This window comes from Equus caballus, unplaced genomic scaffold (genome assembly GCF_041296265.1).
Source record: "Equus caballus isolate H_3958 breed thoroughbred unplaced genomic scaffold, TB-T2T haplotype1-0000340, whole genome shotgun sequence".
NCBI classification, from domain to species: domain Eukaryota; kingdom Metazoa; phylum Chordata; class Mammalia; order Perissodactyla; family Equidae; genus Equus; species Equus caballus.
The window spans coordinates 14369-30832 of record NW_027221872.1 but is presented as its reverse complement, the minus strand read 5'-3'; the positions used below and the strand labels follow the sequence as shown (position 1 = coordinate 30832).

Below are 16464 nucleotides of genomic sequence, written 5' to 3'. Positions count from 1 at the left end.
TATTTCTAATTAAAACTAGAACTGTTTGACATAATTTCATTAAAAATCTTCAAACAAATAAGTATTTGAGTAACCTCTTGATCTGTATCTTGAATACTTTCAAGGGACACTGAAGAACACGGTGCTTCAAAACTCTGAAACGCAAAGTAATTTTATTAGTTAAGAATGAAGCAGATACCCAGGGTAGGGTTTTCCAGCCTGGGCACTATTGACACTTGGGGTCGGATAATTCTTTGCTTTGGGGGCTGTTCTGCACATTGTAGGATGTTTAGCAGTATCTCTGGCCTCAGCCCACTAGATATCACTAGCACGACCCGCTCCCTCTCCTGACAATCAACAATGTCTCCACGAAGGCAGTTGCCGAATGCCCCCTAAGGGGCAAAACTACCCCCAGATGAGAAACTGCCCCTAGAATAGAAAAGCCTCATTCTGTTAAGTCATGAAAGACGGTAGAAATTCTTTAGGGTTTTCTCATTCATATATGCATTCCTACAAATATTCATATTCTGAGAAAAAAACTATATGCCACTCTAAGAAATAGAAAGAACCATGGCAAAGGTAAACAGGCTGGCCTTCGGTGGTGGGAAGTTTTCATCCAGAAGTAACTGAGCCATTTCTAAAAGGGACATGACAAAACAACAAAGGGAACTTGAAGATTATAACATGGTTGAGGAGGAAAAGCCAAAAAACGCACAATTGTATTACACAGGGGTGGAGCACCAGAGGTTTGTGCTTTATTTCTGGTCTTCCAGCAGAGATTGAAAATCTCTCCACTAACTCCAGTGTCTCACTGGCACTTTTGCTGAGTGGACGAGACCTACCTGACCCTACAAACCAGTAGGGAACTTGGCAAAAGACACTACTAAACCAAATTATCTTCTAAGAATTCTCCAAGTTAACACCAAACTCACATGTATTTTACAGGAGGCTACACATGGTACAAATTACAGACCCTCTTTAAACAAGTGTATCGAATGCTGCTTCATTGGGAATTCAGCTTCCAACCTAACTGCCTAACATCCATCTTCACGTGATATAACACTTTATACATCACACACTTAGGCCCATGACAGCTTTTCTATTCCATGACCCTGGATTTCATGATCCCTTCTCCACCTGATTTTCAAGCTCACTAGATCTTTAAGGTTCTCTTCAGCTAAGAAGTGCCAAGCAAGCTAATAGCAGAACTTCCTGAAGCTCCTGACATTTGAAATCTTTAATTCTGTCACTTACGTCACTACTACCCTTCACTCTCTTTGACCACAGGCCACTTCCAGTGACTTCAATAAATTTTCTATCACCCCCAAATCCAGAAAAGTTCATGTCAATTGTCCCTGAAAACTTCCTCCTTATCCAAAAAGAAAGTCTTAATGGGCATTTAACTATTTGCCCTCCCCCACCATGCTTAATAAATACATGGAATGGGATGAAGCTTTCCCTAGGGATGACAAAAAGAATACCAACAATGAGGGTAATAATGGTTTTACCTACTGGAGTGGTTCTAAAGTGAAAATCTGATTAGACTGCTTCCCTGATTACATTTCAGGGGCTCTGTACTATCTACAGAATACAAGATAGAAAACCAATCTTTCCCATGGGATATGAAGTAATACATTGGCTTCCTCTCTAACTTCTTCTCCTATGGATTCTCCATATATCTCAACTCCAGTCATACTGACCAGCTTAGTGCCCACGCACACTCTTGCCATTCAATTTCACAACTCTGTGCCATTACACACACTAGCCCTCAACCGTGGTGGGACAAAACTGCTATTCCTTGCTCTATATACCCTTAACACCAAGCTTAAGAATCTCCACATTTGTGAGCCCTCCCTAAACTCATCCCAAAATTTATACTAACACCAACCCAATTCTTAGGGCTCTACTATTTCCTTCACTGTATCACAGAGTATTTGTTTACAAATCTCCCTCCCTGGGAACTTCTTGAGGATAAAGAGCACCTTATTTATCTTTAAGTCCCTAGAACCTAGAAACATACCTGATACATAATAAGTACATTTAATTAATGTTTGATAAACTGATAAATTTCTACTTCACAGACTTGTAAGGATTAAGTGGGATACTGTTTGTAAAAGTGGCCTATAAGTGACAAATCTCTAGAACATTAATTTGCCATGGTGAGGGAAGGGCGCAAACTCAGAGTGGTCTATATCAAAGGACTCCAAGACCTCAGAAACAGAAGAAGTTATTTTCTCTCAGGAAAGTATAACAAGATTTCTAAACCACAGGATTACTAAATCCAGAAAATACAATTATTTCCTTGTAAAGTACACTCATTATTTCAGGCAGATAATTATCTATTGCGGAATTTGTGAGGAAAACGACAATAAACATAATATTAAGATGATTAGCTACAGTCAATAATATGCTAAAGATAATATATTCAAGAAAGAACAATATTTCCTTACTGCTCCTGTGTCTCAATGACTTTAAGTCAGATAAGACTGCTATTAAAGGCATAGTTTATAAAGAGTATTAATTCCAATAACTGGAAAGTAATCATGTGTGGGGGCCTGGAATTGGCCATCCCAAGATATGTCTCTTTGGCATGATGATTATTTGGGGCTGGAAGGCAACTGGTAAGTAGAATTTACTTACCCTTTATAAGAGACATTTACATTGTAAAGGAAATCTCCATCTGTAACGATATCTCCCTCTCTACCAGGAAGAAGGGGGGATGACCTTATCTCTAGAGACTTAATCAATGGGGAAGGCAAGCACTTAAATCTGCATTTGTTTATTGTGCCTGTCTGGTAACCTCCTGTAACTGACTCCCCCCACCCCTAACATCATCCTTTGTCTTCAGCTGGATATGATGTTTGGGGTGGTGGTTTCAGCCATTTTGGTGAGTTGCTTGGCTTGCCTGAGCCTCTCCCATGTATACATTGACAAATAGAAATGGCAAGCAATAGGATATATTGGAGTACACGAGGAAGCCATTTGGTGTAAACCTAATTCGGCCTGACTTTGCATTTTTCCAAAAGGACCTGACTGTGGCCATTGAGCACGCACTGCATATCTGCTTTAAAACATTTACTATGGCAAGAACAAATGGCCTTAAGACAAAGGTGCAACTTCCCCCCAACATTGGCATTTCCTTAAGGATAAGCATCTTTCCTTAGGCTAGGAACTGATTGCTGCACTCACCTTCGACCACCCAACTCACCTGTGACCACCCAGCTTGAGACAACAGACCTGCCACCCTGCTGTGTTCACCAAGACAGCACACCTATCTGCTGTTTCCATCAATCACTGTGCTGACAGAGCAGTCTCGCGACTATTGTAAAATGGACATTTCAATCCTACATGAAACATCCTGTTTGGGGGTATATAACCACTCTGTGCACCCCACTTCTTCGGTACCCTTTCTTCCTTCGGGAAGAAAGGCCCTGGGCCATGGTCCTCAGAATATAAAGCTTTGTTTAATTTTCTCCTGCTATTCTGTCTCCTGTGAATTTAATTAGTTCTCCAGCCAGACGAACCAAGAGAGGGTAGAGGAAATGTGTTCCTCCCCTACACATGCAAAAACTGCTTCCCCTACAACTTAATATTCATGCTATGTACCTCCTTCGGTTTGTGTAGCAATTCAGTATAGAGACCAAAGGAACCCAGAAGATGCATTGCAGGGATTTCTCATACTATTCCTGAGGTGTACACCACAAGAAGAAGATGAAGCAATGATACGACGATGTTTACTGAACATGCTGGCAACTTCAAGTTCCTTTCTTGCATTTACTCTAGGGAACTAATTATAACACAGGAGAAAACTGGAGCTTTCCTTTAAGAAAGCAATAAAAAGAACAAACTCAATTCTTTCTCTCTTTGGACCCTTTAAGTTCACTGAACAAAAAGTGCTCTCTCTCAAGCTCTTCTGGCCTTGCTCTTTATAATCCCTCCGTTTTTCACAGGAAGTATCTTATACTGCGATCTATAGTCTTGATTCCTAAAAGCAGGTAGGTTCAACCACCACTATTTCAAGCAGTCTCTAAATTTCAGAATTTCTGAAGTTTTCAAGTTCTAAAGTTACCGAAGTTCTAAAAGTTTTCTTAAAGGTAAATAATTTGCCATAGAAACAAAGCTATAGAGATTAGTTTCTCAAATTAGTCCACAAAAGCCAATTTATTACATAATTTCAAAGCAAACTAGATGTGCCAAGCTTTGTAGCCTGGATCTCTGTACATGTACAGTCAACAATGGACCGCATATGCTACTGTGGTCCCACAGATTAGTACTGTATAGCATTGCTGTGTAGTATAGGCTATACTATCTAGGTTTGTGCAAGTACGGTGGGAGAGGAAGAAATTTTCCTCTACCCTTCTAGATTCTTCTGGCTGGTAAGATTAAATTGACATGAGACAGATTAACATGAGAAAAACAAACAAATGCTTAATAACACATATATATGGGAGAAATCTAGGAAAACTGAGTAACTTGCCAAAATGGCTGAAACTCTCACCTTAAATAACATCCTCAGCTAAAGACAAAAGATGTCGGGGACGGGCAGAGTCAGGGACTTCAAAGGGAAGGAAGATAATTTACAAGTAGGTGAAAAGGAGCAAATATTTGGAAAACAAGTGTTGGGCCATACAGAAACAGATGGACACAAAGGGGAGCCCAACAAACAGGCTTGTCTAGGTTCCTCCCTGTCTACCACCTAGTTCATGTTGTGCTAAGGTGATAGCTCACTTCCTGAGACACGTTTTTTACATTCGTTTAGGCAGTTAAGGGGAAGGTAACGTGAAAGACTTCCTGAATCTTTTGTTTCTTAAAAATAACCAACCTAAAGTAATCTCCATGTTGAAGAGACACATTTTGGGGTGGTAAATTTTGTTTCCCTTCAGTACACTCTATGATGTTCGCACAATGACAAAATCACCTAACCACACATTTCTCAGAACACATCCCTTCGTTAAGGGTTCATTAACGCAGGACTGTAGTTCCCTTTGCCTAGAACATCCCTCCTTCTCCCATCCCACCCACCTCGCCTTCGCCTGAATAATTCCTATGCATTCTTTAGTTCTCAGTTTAAACATTACCCCCTCCAGTAAACCTTTCTTAACTAATCCCTCCACAGTGTACCAAGGCCATGTTAATCCTCCACTGTAATCCCATATTAAGTGATAAGTACTTATCAGACTTAGGGTGACAGCTTGCATGTCTCCTCACAGGAATAAGTCTCTGAAAACAGACTGTGACTGCAGTGCCTGGCACACAGGGGCACTCCAAAAATAATTTGTTAAAGCTATTCAGGATATTAAGCCCTGGGTGTTCTATAGTACCTGGGGTTACAGAAGAGCCTAAGACACTGGAGCAGTGCTTTCTGAAAGGACTATCTCTAACTGCATCTTTCTACATTTTTACACATTCCCTTCTATTACTTATCCTTCATGCTTACCAGGATATCTTCCTAAGGAACTTGGAATTAAAAGGGCAAAATAAAGGAACCAATACAAATCTTCCTAACTAAATTTGAATCAGCCCTCTACGATCATAATCAGTGAAAGGAACAACTCAAATCTGACCATATTGAAACTCTTCACTAAAACCTGTATTCTTCATTTTGTACTACTTTACCTGGGTTAGGTTTGCACTAGAACTTGAATCATTACTTTCATGATGCTCACGATGATATTTTCCTTTTGACTCATGAACAGTCTGCTTACACGTGGAATCTGAAAATAAACGTTCTCTTGGGTGCCTAGTCAAATTTAATGACACCCGGCAGCCTTCCAGGCATTCTTTGTTCTCCAGCTTAGTCTTCGACTTGGTAGAATCTACACTGAAGACACTTCCTCCTACAAGCTTCTGGAGAGTATCACAGGATTTTTGCTGGGATTTTGAAACTGATCTTCCTTCTTCTAGATTTGAGGGTTCCTTAATTATCTTGTTGGAACTGTAATCCTGAGAAAACTGGATTCTCTTCCATTTCTCCAAAACACATTTTTCAGAACTGTCTCCAAATTTATTGTACTTTTCTTTCTTGTGTTCCTTCATCTTCTCCCTCTGAGCAAGTAAATGAGCCCATCTTTTCCATTTGCCTTCAGCTTTGGGTTTCACATCTTTGGCAATCTCAGGACTGCTAAAGTTTTTATTTCCATGGTCAAGCTTACTCCCAACATTTGTCAATTTACTATCTTTCACTTTAAAATCTACACATTTATTGATATCCTTTTTAGTTCCATTTGAAGAAAAACTCTGGGAAATCATTTGATTATTATTTGAATATGATGCTTCTTGGAGTTTAACGGGTCCTTGGGATGAAGAACTGATTTTTGGTCTCTTTCATGCAGTGTCACTTTCTACATTCAGTCTGTAAAGCAGTACAGAAACCAATGTTACATTATGATTACACACGATTATACATAATGTTGCACTGTATAATTTTAGTTAGGAAATAACATAACTGGACTGACGCAAACTTCATAAAAAGTAAGAAATGGCTACATTAAGAATGAAGTAGAGGGGCCAGCCAGGTGGTGTAGTGGTTAAGTTCACACACTTTGCATTAGTGGCCCAGGGTTCAGGGGTTCGGATTCCAGGTGCAGACCTGGCACTGCTCGTCAAGCCAAGCTGTGGCAGCATCCCACATAAAATATAGGAAGACTGGCACAGATGTTAGCTCAGCGACAAATTTCCTCAAGCAAAAAGAGGAGGACTAGCAACAGATGTTATCCCAGGGCCAATCCTCCTCACCAAAAAAAAAAAAAGAAGAAGAAGAAGTGGAAGGATTACTCAACAAATGGGTGTTGCAATAATCAGTTTACTATTTGGAAAAAGTCCAAATTTACAGCTTTATATAATACCAGACAGCATAAATGAAAATTAAAAGGGCTTGGAATTGGTATTTGTTATAAATGTGACAGATTATTAGTCTTAGTTAATAAAAAGCTCATCAAAAACTACTAAGACTCTAGAATAGGACGTCAACAGAAAATTAATGAAAAAGAAAAAGAGAACAGCTAATAAACATTTGGGGAAAGTCTGACTTCTCTAGGAATCACAGACACACTAATTACAACATATCATTTTCTTCTATCAAATTAGCAAAAGATTTTAAAGTAACATTAAATATTGGCAAGAAGTTATAAAGTGGACTCTCTCATATGTTCCTGGTGGAAATGCAAAATGATACAATTCCACAAAATAATTTGACAATATAATTAAGAATTCTAAAAATACTCATATTCTTTCACGTCTCAGTAATTACCATTTTAGAAATCTATACCAAGGTGAAAAAAATCTGAAATGGACTAAAAAATAAAAAGATATTCAATTCAGGATAACTTATAATAGCAAAAAATCAGGCAGAAAGTAAATGCTAAAATTTTGGAAATGACTAAGAAACATATCATTCTATCAAATATGACAGAATACCATAGTCATTTCAAATGATGTTTATACAAAGATTTCAATAACATAACAAAAAATATTGATATAACATTAAGCAAAAAACAAGCAGGGCACAAATCTGTATACATAATGTGATCTCAACAATTTAAATAAGCATAGTAAAAAGGCCAGAAAGAAATGTGCTAAACTATCAGAAACAGCAATAGCTAGAGGTAGTAATAATATTTTCCTTTTTAAAGTAGATATTAGTTTGTAGTCAAAATGAAACACAATACAGTAATTTATATTAATAAACCCTTGCGTGTTCTAAGTGCCTGCCACTCTGGAGAGGCAGCGGAGGACACACCACGTAGAGTCCTTACCCTCAAATGGCTTACAGTCCAGCAGGGGAGAAAGAGATGGCAAATAAGTGACTTCCCAAGTAATTAATCATGCAAGAGCAAACTGTAAACATCACAGAGTTTTTATAGGAGTTTTACTTGAGTCTTCATCTGGTTTTATTTTCTTTGCTATCTTCCTACAAAAAGACTGCCTATCATTATCTACCTGTTATTAAGTAACAATAAAACAAAACTTCACATTTTAATGGGAACTTGCTTGGCATCTAATAGTATATCATGTAAGGTGTCAACTGTATTAAAGAAAAATCAGGAAAACAACCACTTTAAGAGGCCCCTGCAGTTCTCGGAGCATTTCCATATTCCTCTTTGATGTGTTCTTCCCAATAGCCCTGTGCTGCATATTTCATAGCAATCTACGCACCATGTTCTGTATGGTCATAAATAATGAAAACTCAACATTACAAGGCCTTTTAAAAGACCAATAAAATTAAATCTTAAAATTACCTCTTATCAGCTAGTTTTGTGAAATGCTGTAGTAAGATAGTGCAGTTTTATATTTGCAACCCAAAATACTAAAGTTCTGAGATCTTTTTAGACATAAAAGTTAGACATGCAGCAAATACTTTTTTATCAATGACTTAGTGTAAAATCCATATTCAGCTGAAGCTGAATAGCATCATCCTGGATTGAACGCTTACGCCAAAAGAATAAATGTGAAATTTTGTCAAGATCTAATTATAATTAGCTTATTTTAAAACTTAGTAACCATTTTAAAATGTAACATGCTGCATGAACAATAACTTCTCAACATTATCAGCTCCTAGATTGCTCCGTTGCTCATGATAATGCCCATTTAGGATACTAAATTACATACTTAATCTCAACTTAGGTCAATTGAAGAATAAAGTACTTTTCAGCTAATTCTGCCAGTAATGGGTACTACTGATAGCAATACTGTCATCTCTCTAATAGTAACTGAGGCAAAACTTATCTCCTTTTCAACTCCTGGAATTAAAGACTTGGTCAATGGTGAAGATTCAATTTTATCGACAAAATCCCACAAACTGAAAGTGTGCTGCTTCTAGAAAGGCTTTCTGAGTCTTTTCAAAAACAGACTTAAAGTTGTTGCCCTTTTTACATTTTTATTGATAATACATCTTTATGTACTTAAACCACAGAGCTGGAATTGTGGCAATGGTACAATGTAACTGGCTTTCAGAATGACAAAATTCTCTCTGATTTTCCATCTGCATCTCAGCTTTCGCTGTTTGCACACCAATTTCGAGGCCTTCCCCATAGTTGAATATGGAGATTTTTACAGAAGATGCCATATACTATAAATAAATACTTGTAACCTTAAGGCAAACTAGTTTGCTTACTTTTCCAACAAGTAAATAACAGCAAACAAACCACTTTCTCTGCAGGCAACGATTGTCAGAAATCCTGCACTCGTTTTTTTTGTGGGGTGTTTTTCTTGGTGAGGAAGATTGGCCCTGAGCTAACATCTGTTGCCAATCTTCCTCTTTGCTTGAGGAGGATTGTCACTGAGCTAACATCTGTGCTAATCTTCCTCTATTTTATGTGGGATGCTGCCACAGCATGGCTTGACAAGCGGTGCTCGGTTCACACTGGAGATCCAAACCTGTGAACTGTGGGCCTCCAAAGCGTAGTGTGCGAACTTAACCACTATGCCCCAGACCAGCCCCTGCACTGTTGATATTAATGTCTGCAAAAGCACAGTGTTACAGCATTCTTTCATCCAAGTAACCTTTTAAATATGCAATAGCTCCTATAACATATTGTTTAAGTATATGACAAGGAAGTTCTAAAATATCTTGTATGTCAAATAGTTTGTCTTTGTTTATTTATTTATTTATTTATTTATTTATTTTTGAGGAAGATTAGCCCTGAGCTAACATCTGCTGCCAATCCTCCTCTTTTGGGGGAGGAAGACTGGCCCTGAGCTAACATCCATGCTCATCTTCCTCTACTTTATATGTGGGACACCTTCCACAGCATGGCTTGTCAAGTGGTGCCATGTCCACACCCAGGATCCAAACCGGCAAACCCCAGGCTGCCAAAGTGGAACATGTGCACTTAACCGCTGCGCCACCAGGCCAGCCCCAGTTTGTCTTTGACAAAAGAAAATTTCACTACAAGTTACACGTAGAGTGCTTGCCAATATTTGCAAGTGAATATTCAGATATTAGCAATGAATCCAAATGCCATGCCTTGCTCATATTATTGACATTGTTACCCTTATGATGTTATATGATGATAACCCACACAGTGGTATGGTCATTGATCACATGTGGGTTCAGGGATGCAGAAATGTTGTTGAAGTAGGCATTCAACTATTCAGCATTGCAAAGGCTGAAGCCAAATAGCGGCTTTTGAGTAAATTCATGAATCCTTAGAATAATGTAAATGCTAATCCAAAAATAATTCAGCAACATTATTTTTTCCTCCTCCCAAGATTATGTGAACAAGTCTAAGGGGGTAATATACAGATCAGAAGTCTGTTTACACTCTTATACATGGATATAAAATCAAGGGCTAGAAAATGTGCCCTTAAGCAAATCAAACAGTGTTTTAGAACTCAAAAGAAAAGAAAAAAAGTATACTAGTACAAAAGGCATTAAAAACCCAGTCCGAAAAATTCAGAAAGTGATAGCATAACATGATATTTGCGACAGAACATACTTCCACAGATAACAACACAGAAGCAAAGTATCACAAAAACTAGGAGGAGATGATCCAAAAGAAAAGCTGAAGAAGAGTCAGAGACAAGCTGGATTTGTTGTTTTTAGCAAACATAACTGAGCTTGTCTGGAAAGCAGAACTTTTATTTCTATACTTAATGCCATTTTACTTGTTTTCTCATAACTCCCTATTTTCAGAGAAACCTTGATATTATCAACTTTGATCATGCATTATACTTTTTATATTTACCCCCATTAGTGGCAAGAAATTCCTTTACCACAAAATTCTCTGAAATTTTTATCCAAAGAATGCAGAAGTTAAAGATCAATAATCTCCAATATTCTCCTATCCCCCAAGTTCTTTAGTTGTAGCCACATTCAGTTTAATTCACATGGTTTTAAAGCCATTTCAATTCAATAAGCTATATAGTCTCTTCATGGGTGATATGTAAAAATAATTTATCCAAAATTTCTAAATCAGGCTCGTGACTTTTTCTGTAACTATATGTAATGAAGTGACAAATAAAAATGGCAAGCAATAGGATATATTGGAGAATATGAGGAAGCCATTTGGTGTAAACCTAATTCGGCCTGACCTTGTCTTTCCAAAAGGGCCTGACCGAGGCAGTTGAGCATGCATTGTATATCTGCTTTAGAGATTCCCTATGGCAAGAGCGAAGGCCCTTGAGATAAAGGTGCAACTTCCCTCCCCCTCCAAACGTTGGCATTTCCTTAAGGATTAAGCATCTTTCCTTAGGCTAGGAACTGATTGCTGTGCTCACCTGTGACAACCCAGCTTGAGACAATAGACTTGCCTCCTGCTACGCCCAGCCCACCGAGATAGCAGACCCACTACCTGCTGTGTCCATCAAGCGCTGTGCCCAAAGGGCAATCTTGTGACTACTGTGGGAGGGACATTTCAATCATATGTAAAGCATCCTCTTTGGGGGTATATAACACAGGGCGCCTTCCCGCTCCGCAAAGGTCCGAAGCGTGTGGGCGGGGCCGCAGGAGTTCTGCCAGGAGGGTGTCCCTGTCGCTGTCCGCAGTCCACCGCCGGAGGGGGGGGGCGGGGCAACGGCCGGGCAGCGTCTGGGCGGCGGCGCGCGCGCGCGCGAGGAGAGGAGAGGAGCGCGCGGCTGCTGGGCCGCCGTCCTGGGAGGCGTGGGAGGCGTCGGCGAGCCGCGCCTGCCTGCCCAGAGCCGAGCCCGGCGGAGTCCGGCCGCGCTGTGCTGCTCTCTCCCGGGCCGGGCTCGTCCGTTCCCCCGGCGTCCGTGGACGGCGCTCCGCGTCCCCGCTGGGCACAGCAGCCCGGGCCGTGCACAGCCACGGCCGCTAGCCTGAGGAGGCCGTCCTTCAGCTCCCGCTCTTCCTGCTCGCCGGACACGGACCACCGGGGCGCCTGCGAAGATGATTCCATCTGGGAGAGGTACCTGGGGGCGTGGGCCTGGGGGCTGGTGGGAGGCGAGCGCGTCCCTGAGGAATAGGCTTGTGCGCCAAGAGGTGCCCGTCAGGTCGCGGGACAGCTGTGGGGCGCGGGGAGCGAGGGGGTCTCTTCGTGCGCTTGAGGCGTTCGTGGAACGGGCGGTGTGTGCCGGGCACGGGGCCAGCCTGGGCATGCGGTGCCCGGGAGTCGGGCGCTGGAAGCGCCAGCCGTGGTCTCGGCTTCTCGGAAGGACAGGCGCGAAGTCGATAAGGACACTGGTCTCGAGGCGTTCTGAGGAGTGCAGGTCTCCCTCTTTTCGAGGCTACGTTCCGTTGGGGTTTTCCTGAAGCCTGTTGTGGCCCTGAAGCTCAGGCCGGTTCAGGGGAAGTGGCCTGTCGAGGGCCACGTAAGATTTGTGTGCAGAGCCAGTGCTTTCCAAAGCCCTTGACTGTGCAGAAGTCTACCTGTTAGGGGTGCAGTGGGGGCTGTCCGGGGAGCGTTGTGAGCAGAGGTATGTGCCCCACACTTGAAAGCATGGAAGAGAAAGCGTGAGGCTGGAGGGTGCTCCGTTCGTTCCCTCCTTGCACAGAAAGTCTGGAGAGTTGACTTTGGGACAAGTCCTTCCTTTCCTCTGGTCGGTGCGTGTTCAGTGGTCTGGACACTTGGTGAGCAAGACTGACAGGCTGTTTGACGTACTGGCCCTCACAGCCTGGTTGGAAAGGACAGACAGGCAGCCACCAATTACCTAGGAGATACGTAAAAGCAATTTTGTGTTGAGTGTTGAGAAAGACGGCATTTCCTGTTAGACTTGGTGACTTAGGCAGTGATGTTGAAGCTGAGAGCAGATGCCTAAAAGAAAAGGAGGACCTGGGCGGGAGAGTGTTGGGACAGGGCAAGGGAGGAGTAGGGCCTGTCAGAGGAGCTGAAAGCATGCCCTGGAGACTGGGGCCGCCGCGTAGGGACTGTAGGGTGGGGAAAAGAAAACTTTTCGATTGAGGCTGGCACTTTCTCTAGGTTTTTGGGGACTAAGCGTGGTGATTCAGAACGTGGACTCTGGAGCCAGACTCTGTCACATGGGTCCTGGCTCTGCCACCTACGGGCTGTGTGAACTTGGGCAAGTTACTGTACCATTCTGTGTGTCAGTTTCCTGATCTGTAAAACGGGGATGATTATCATACACACTCCATAGGTGAGTGTAAAGGTGAGAGGATATTTCATATCCGTAAAGTACTTAGAGCAGTGTCTGTCCTTTAGTAGGCGTTGGTAGTGGTTGATTAAAGAAATGGATGAATGCATACATAAGTATTCAAGGCTTGGAGGCTGTCCCTGGTGAAGCGTGTGAACTGGAATGGATTACACCCAACTTTGTTTTGTTTCCTTTCCAGCTTGCAGTTGCTACTGACCGCATCTGCAGCACTGTGGCATTAGAAATAATCTCCCTCGACTTGGCCGCTCTTGGTAAAACAATCTAATGCTGTCCAAATTATCCCAGGGAAACAAAAGCCTTTTCAGTGGCATAGTAGGGTTAGGCTTATTTAATATGCATTGTTTATATGGGTTTGTTTAGTGTTTCTTGGTAACCTTTTCTTTCTTTCTTTCTTTCTTTCTTTCTTTATTTTTTTTTTTGGTAAAGCTGCTCGGTTAAAAAAAGCAGATTAGCTATGAAATGGTTCAGAGCCAGAGAAAAGTAGAGAGTCGTGTAAGCAGAGCACGCCTTTCCTTGACTCTCTGTCGAGAGCTTTTGTGATTCCAGCTGCTCTCTGCCTCAGACGAGGTGCCCTCTGCGTGTGCAGTCATCTAAACAGTGCAGGGTCTGGGACCGTGGAGAATCCAAGGCAGTATAGTCATGCTTTGCTTAACAGTGGGGATAAGTTCTGAGGAGTGTGTCATGGTCAGGCAATCTCGAGACTGCGCAAACACCACGGAGTTCCTAAACCTGGATGGCAGAGCCTCCTACACACCTAGGCCATATGGGACTAATCTGATGGGACCCCCGTTGTTGACTGAAACGTCCCGAGGTAGGGCATGACCGGACTTCCCAACTCCAGGGGCACGGAACTGTAGCCTGTGGGGCTTTGGAAAAGAACAGAGACGCTCAAGGCCTACTCTGGACCCACTGACTCAGAATCTACTGGGATAGTTCCCGGCTTTAAAGACCAGACGTAGTCCTCCTCTGCAGACATGTCCTCAACGGTTTTTCACAGTGGGTTTTCCCTCCTCTGAGAAAACAGGCCAAGAGATTGTGAGGATCCATAATTAGTGTTTTAAGACCTTTAGCAGGACTCGGTGTTTTTCACATTCTGGGATCTGCATCTCCACTGGAATGTGTGAAACCTTGAAATCTTGTCCAAAAGTCATGTCATTACCTAGGGAATCCTTCTGTGAATTGCAGGCAGATTGCCATCTTTCTGCTTCCGCCTCCTCACCTTTGCAATGGGGAGAATAACAGTAACCTACCTTTTGGATGTGAGGATTAAATGAGACAGTTGGTGTAGAGCAGTCGGCGCAGGATCTGGCACAAAGTGAAGCCTTCAATCAATTATGATGACAGTAGTCTTGATTTCCCTCCAGTCGGAATATAGTTTACTTGAAGTTGGTGGCTGTGTCACAGCTGTGTCTCAGGCTGGTGCCTGCCACCCTGAGCTAAGCCATAAAGATCCCTGGAATAACTTTTCAAAAGCCTGTTAGCCTCTTGAGGCTCCTACACTTTTTTATTTTATTTTATTTTATTTTATTTTATTTTATTGCAGTAACAGTGGATCCTAAGATGATATAGCTTTCAGATGTACGTTGTAATATATTTTGAATTCTGTGTAGATTACATCGTGTTCACCACCCGAAAACTAATGATAGTGCGTCACCTCACATGTGAGCCTCATCACCCCTTTGGCTCTCTCCCCTCCCCCCTCCCCCTATGGTAACCACCAATGCAATCTCCTTTGCTCTGTGTGCGTTTGTCGTTGTTTTTATCTTCTCCTTATGAGTGAGATCACACGGTGTTTGACTTTGTCCCTCTGATTTATTTCACTTCACATAATACCCTCAAGGTCCATCGACGTTGTCACAAATGGGCGGATCTCATCATTTCTTAGGGCCGAGTGGCATTCCATTGTGTATACATACCACATCTTCTTTATCCATTCTTCCCTTGATGGGCACCTAGGTTGCTTCCAAGTTTTGGCTGTTGTGAATAATGCTGCAGTGAGCCTAGGGGTGCATGTGTCCCTCTGCATTGGTGTTTTCAAGTTCTTTGGATGAATAGCCAGCAGTGGGCTAGCTGGATCATACATATGGTAGATGTGTTCTTAGTTTTCTGAGGATACTCCATCCTGCTTTCCGTAGTGGCTGCACCAGTCTGCCCTCCCACCAGCAGTGCAGGAGAGTTCCCTTCTCTGCACATCCTCTCCGACACTTGTCTCTTGTCTTGTTAATTAGAGCCATTCTGACCAGAGTAAGGGGACATCTCCTTGTAGTTGTGATTTGCATTTCTCTGATCGCTAAGGATGTTGAGTCCCTTTCCATATGCCTGTTGGCCATCCGTATACCTTCTTTGGAGAAATCACTGCTCAGATCTTTTGCCCGCCTTTTCAATTGGGTTGTTGATGTTTTTTGCTGTTGAGATGTATGAGTTCTTTCTGTGTTTTGGATATTAACCCCTTATCCGATATACGGTTTGCAAGAATCTTCTCCCAGTTGTTAGGTTGTGTTTTGGTTTTGTGGATGGTTTCCTTTGCGGTGCAGAGGATGTTTTTTGACTTTGATGTAGTCCCGTTTGTTCATTTTGTATTTTGTTTCCCTTGCCCAGTCAGACGTGGTACTTGAAAATAGGCTGCTAAGACTGATGTCAAAGAGCACACTGCCTATGTTTGCTTGTAGACGTTGCATGGTTTCGGGTGTGACATTCAAGTGAAAGCCGAGGGAGGAGGCTGCAGTTCCCCGAGAGCGAGCGTAGCGGGGACCCTGCGTCCCTGTCAGCGCACCTTCCCGCTCCGCGAAGGTCCCAAGCATGTGGGCGGGGCCGCAGGAGTTCTCCCAGGAGGGTGTCCCCGTCGCTGTCCGCAGTCCACCGCCGGAGGGGGGGGGGGCGGGGCAACGGCCGGGCAGCGTCTGGGCGGCGGCGCGCGCGCGCGCGCGAGGAGAGGAGAGGAGCGCGCGGCTGTTGGGCCGCCGTCCTGGGAGGCGTGGGAGGCGTCGGCGAGCCGCGCCTGCCTGCCCAGAGCCGAGCCCGGCGGAGTCCGGCCGCGCTGTGCTGCTCTCTCCCGGGCCGGGCTCGTCCGTTCCCCCGGCGTCCGTGGACGGCGCTCCGCGTCCCCGCTGGGCACAGCAGCCCGGGCCGTGCACAGCCACGGCCGCTAGCCTGAGGAGGCCGTCCTTCAGCTCCCGCTCTTCCTGCTCGCCGGACACGGACGACCAGGGCGCCTGCGAAGAGGATTCCATCTGAGAGAGGTACCTGGGGGGCGTGGGCGTGGGCCTGGGGGCTGGTGGGAGGCGAGCGTGTCCCTGAGGAATAGGCTTGTGCGCCGAGAGGTGCCCGTCAGGTCGCGGGACAGCTGTGCGGCGCGGGGAGCGAGGGGGTCTCTTCGTGCGCTTGAGGCGTTCGTGAAACGGGCGGTGTGTGCCGGGC

At 43.4% G+C, this 16464-nt stretch overlaps 1 protein-coding gene across 1 annotated transcript; it reads right to left on the bottom strand.

The window, feature by feature from the left end:
- Positions 1–5: 5 nt before the first annotated feature.
- Positions 6–6329, bottom strand: LOC138922047 (transcriptional protein SWT1-like). The gene is made up of 2 exons (XM_070258883.1): positions 5596–6329; positions 6–134 (listed from the first exon to the last, which is right to left on the bottom strand). The coding sequence occupies exons 1-2, from the start codon at positions 6226–6228 to the stop codon at positions 6–8; spliced, it is 762 nt and encodes a 253-aa protein (XP_070114984.1). The 5' UTR covers positions 6229–6329.
- Positions 6330–16464: the final 10135 nt, after the last annotated feature.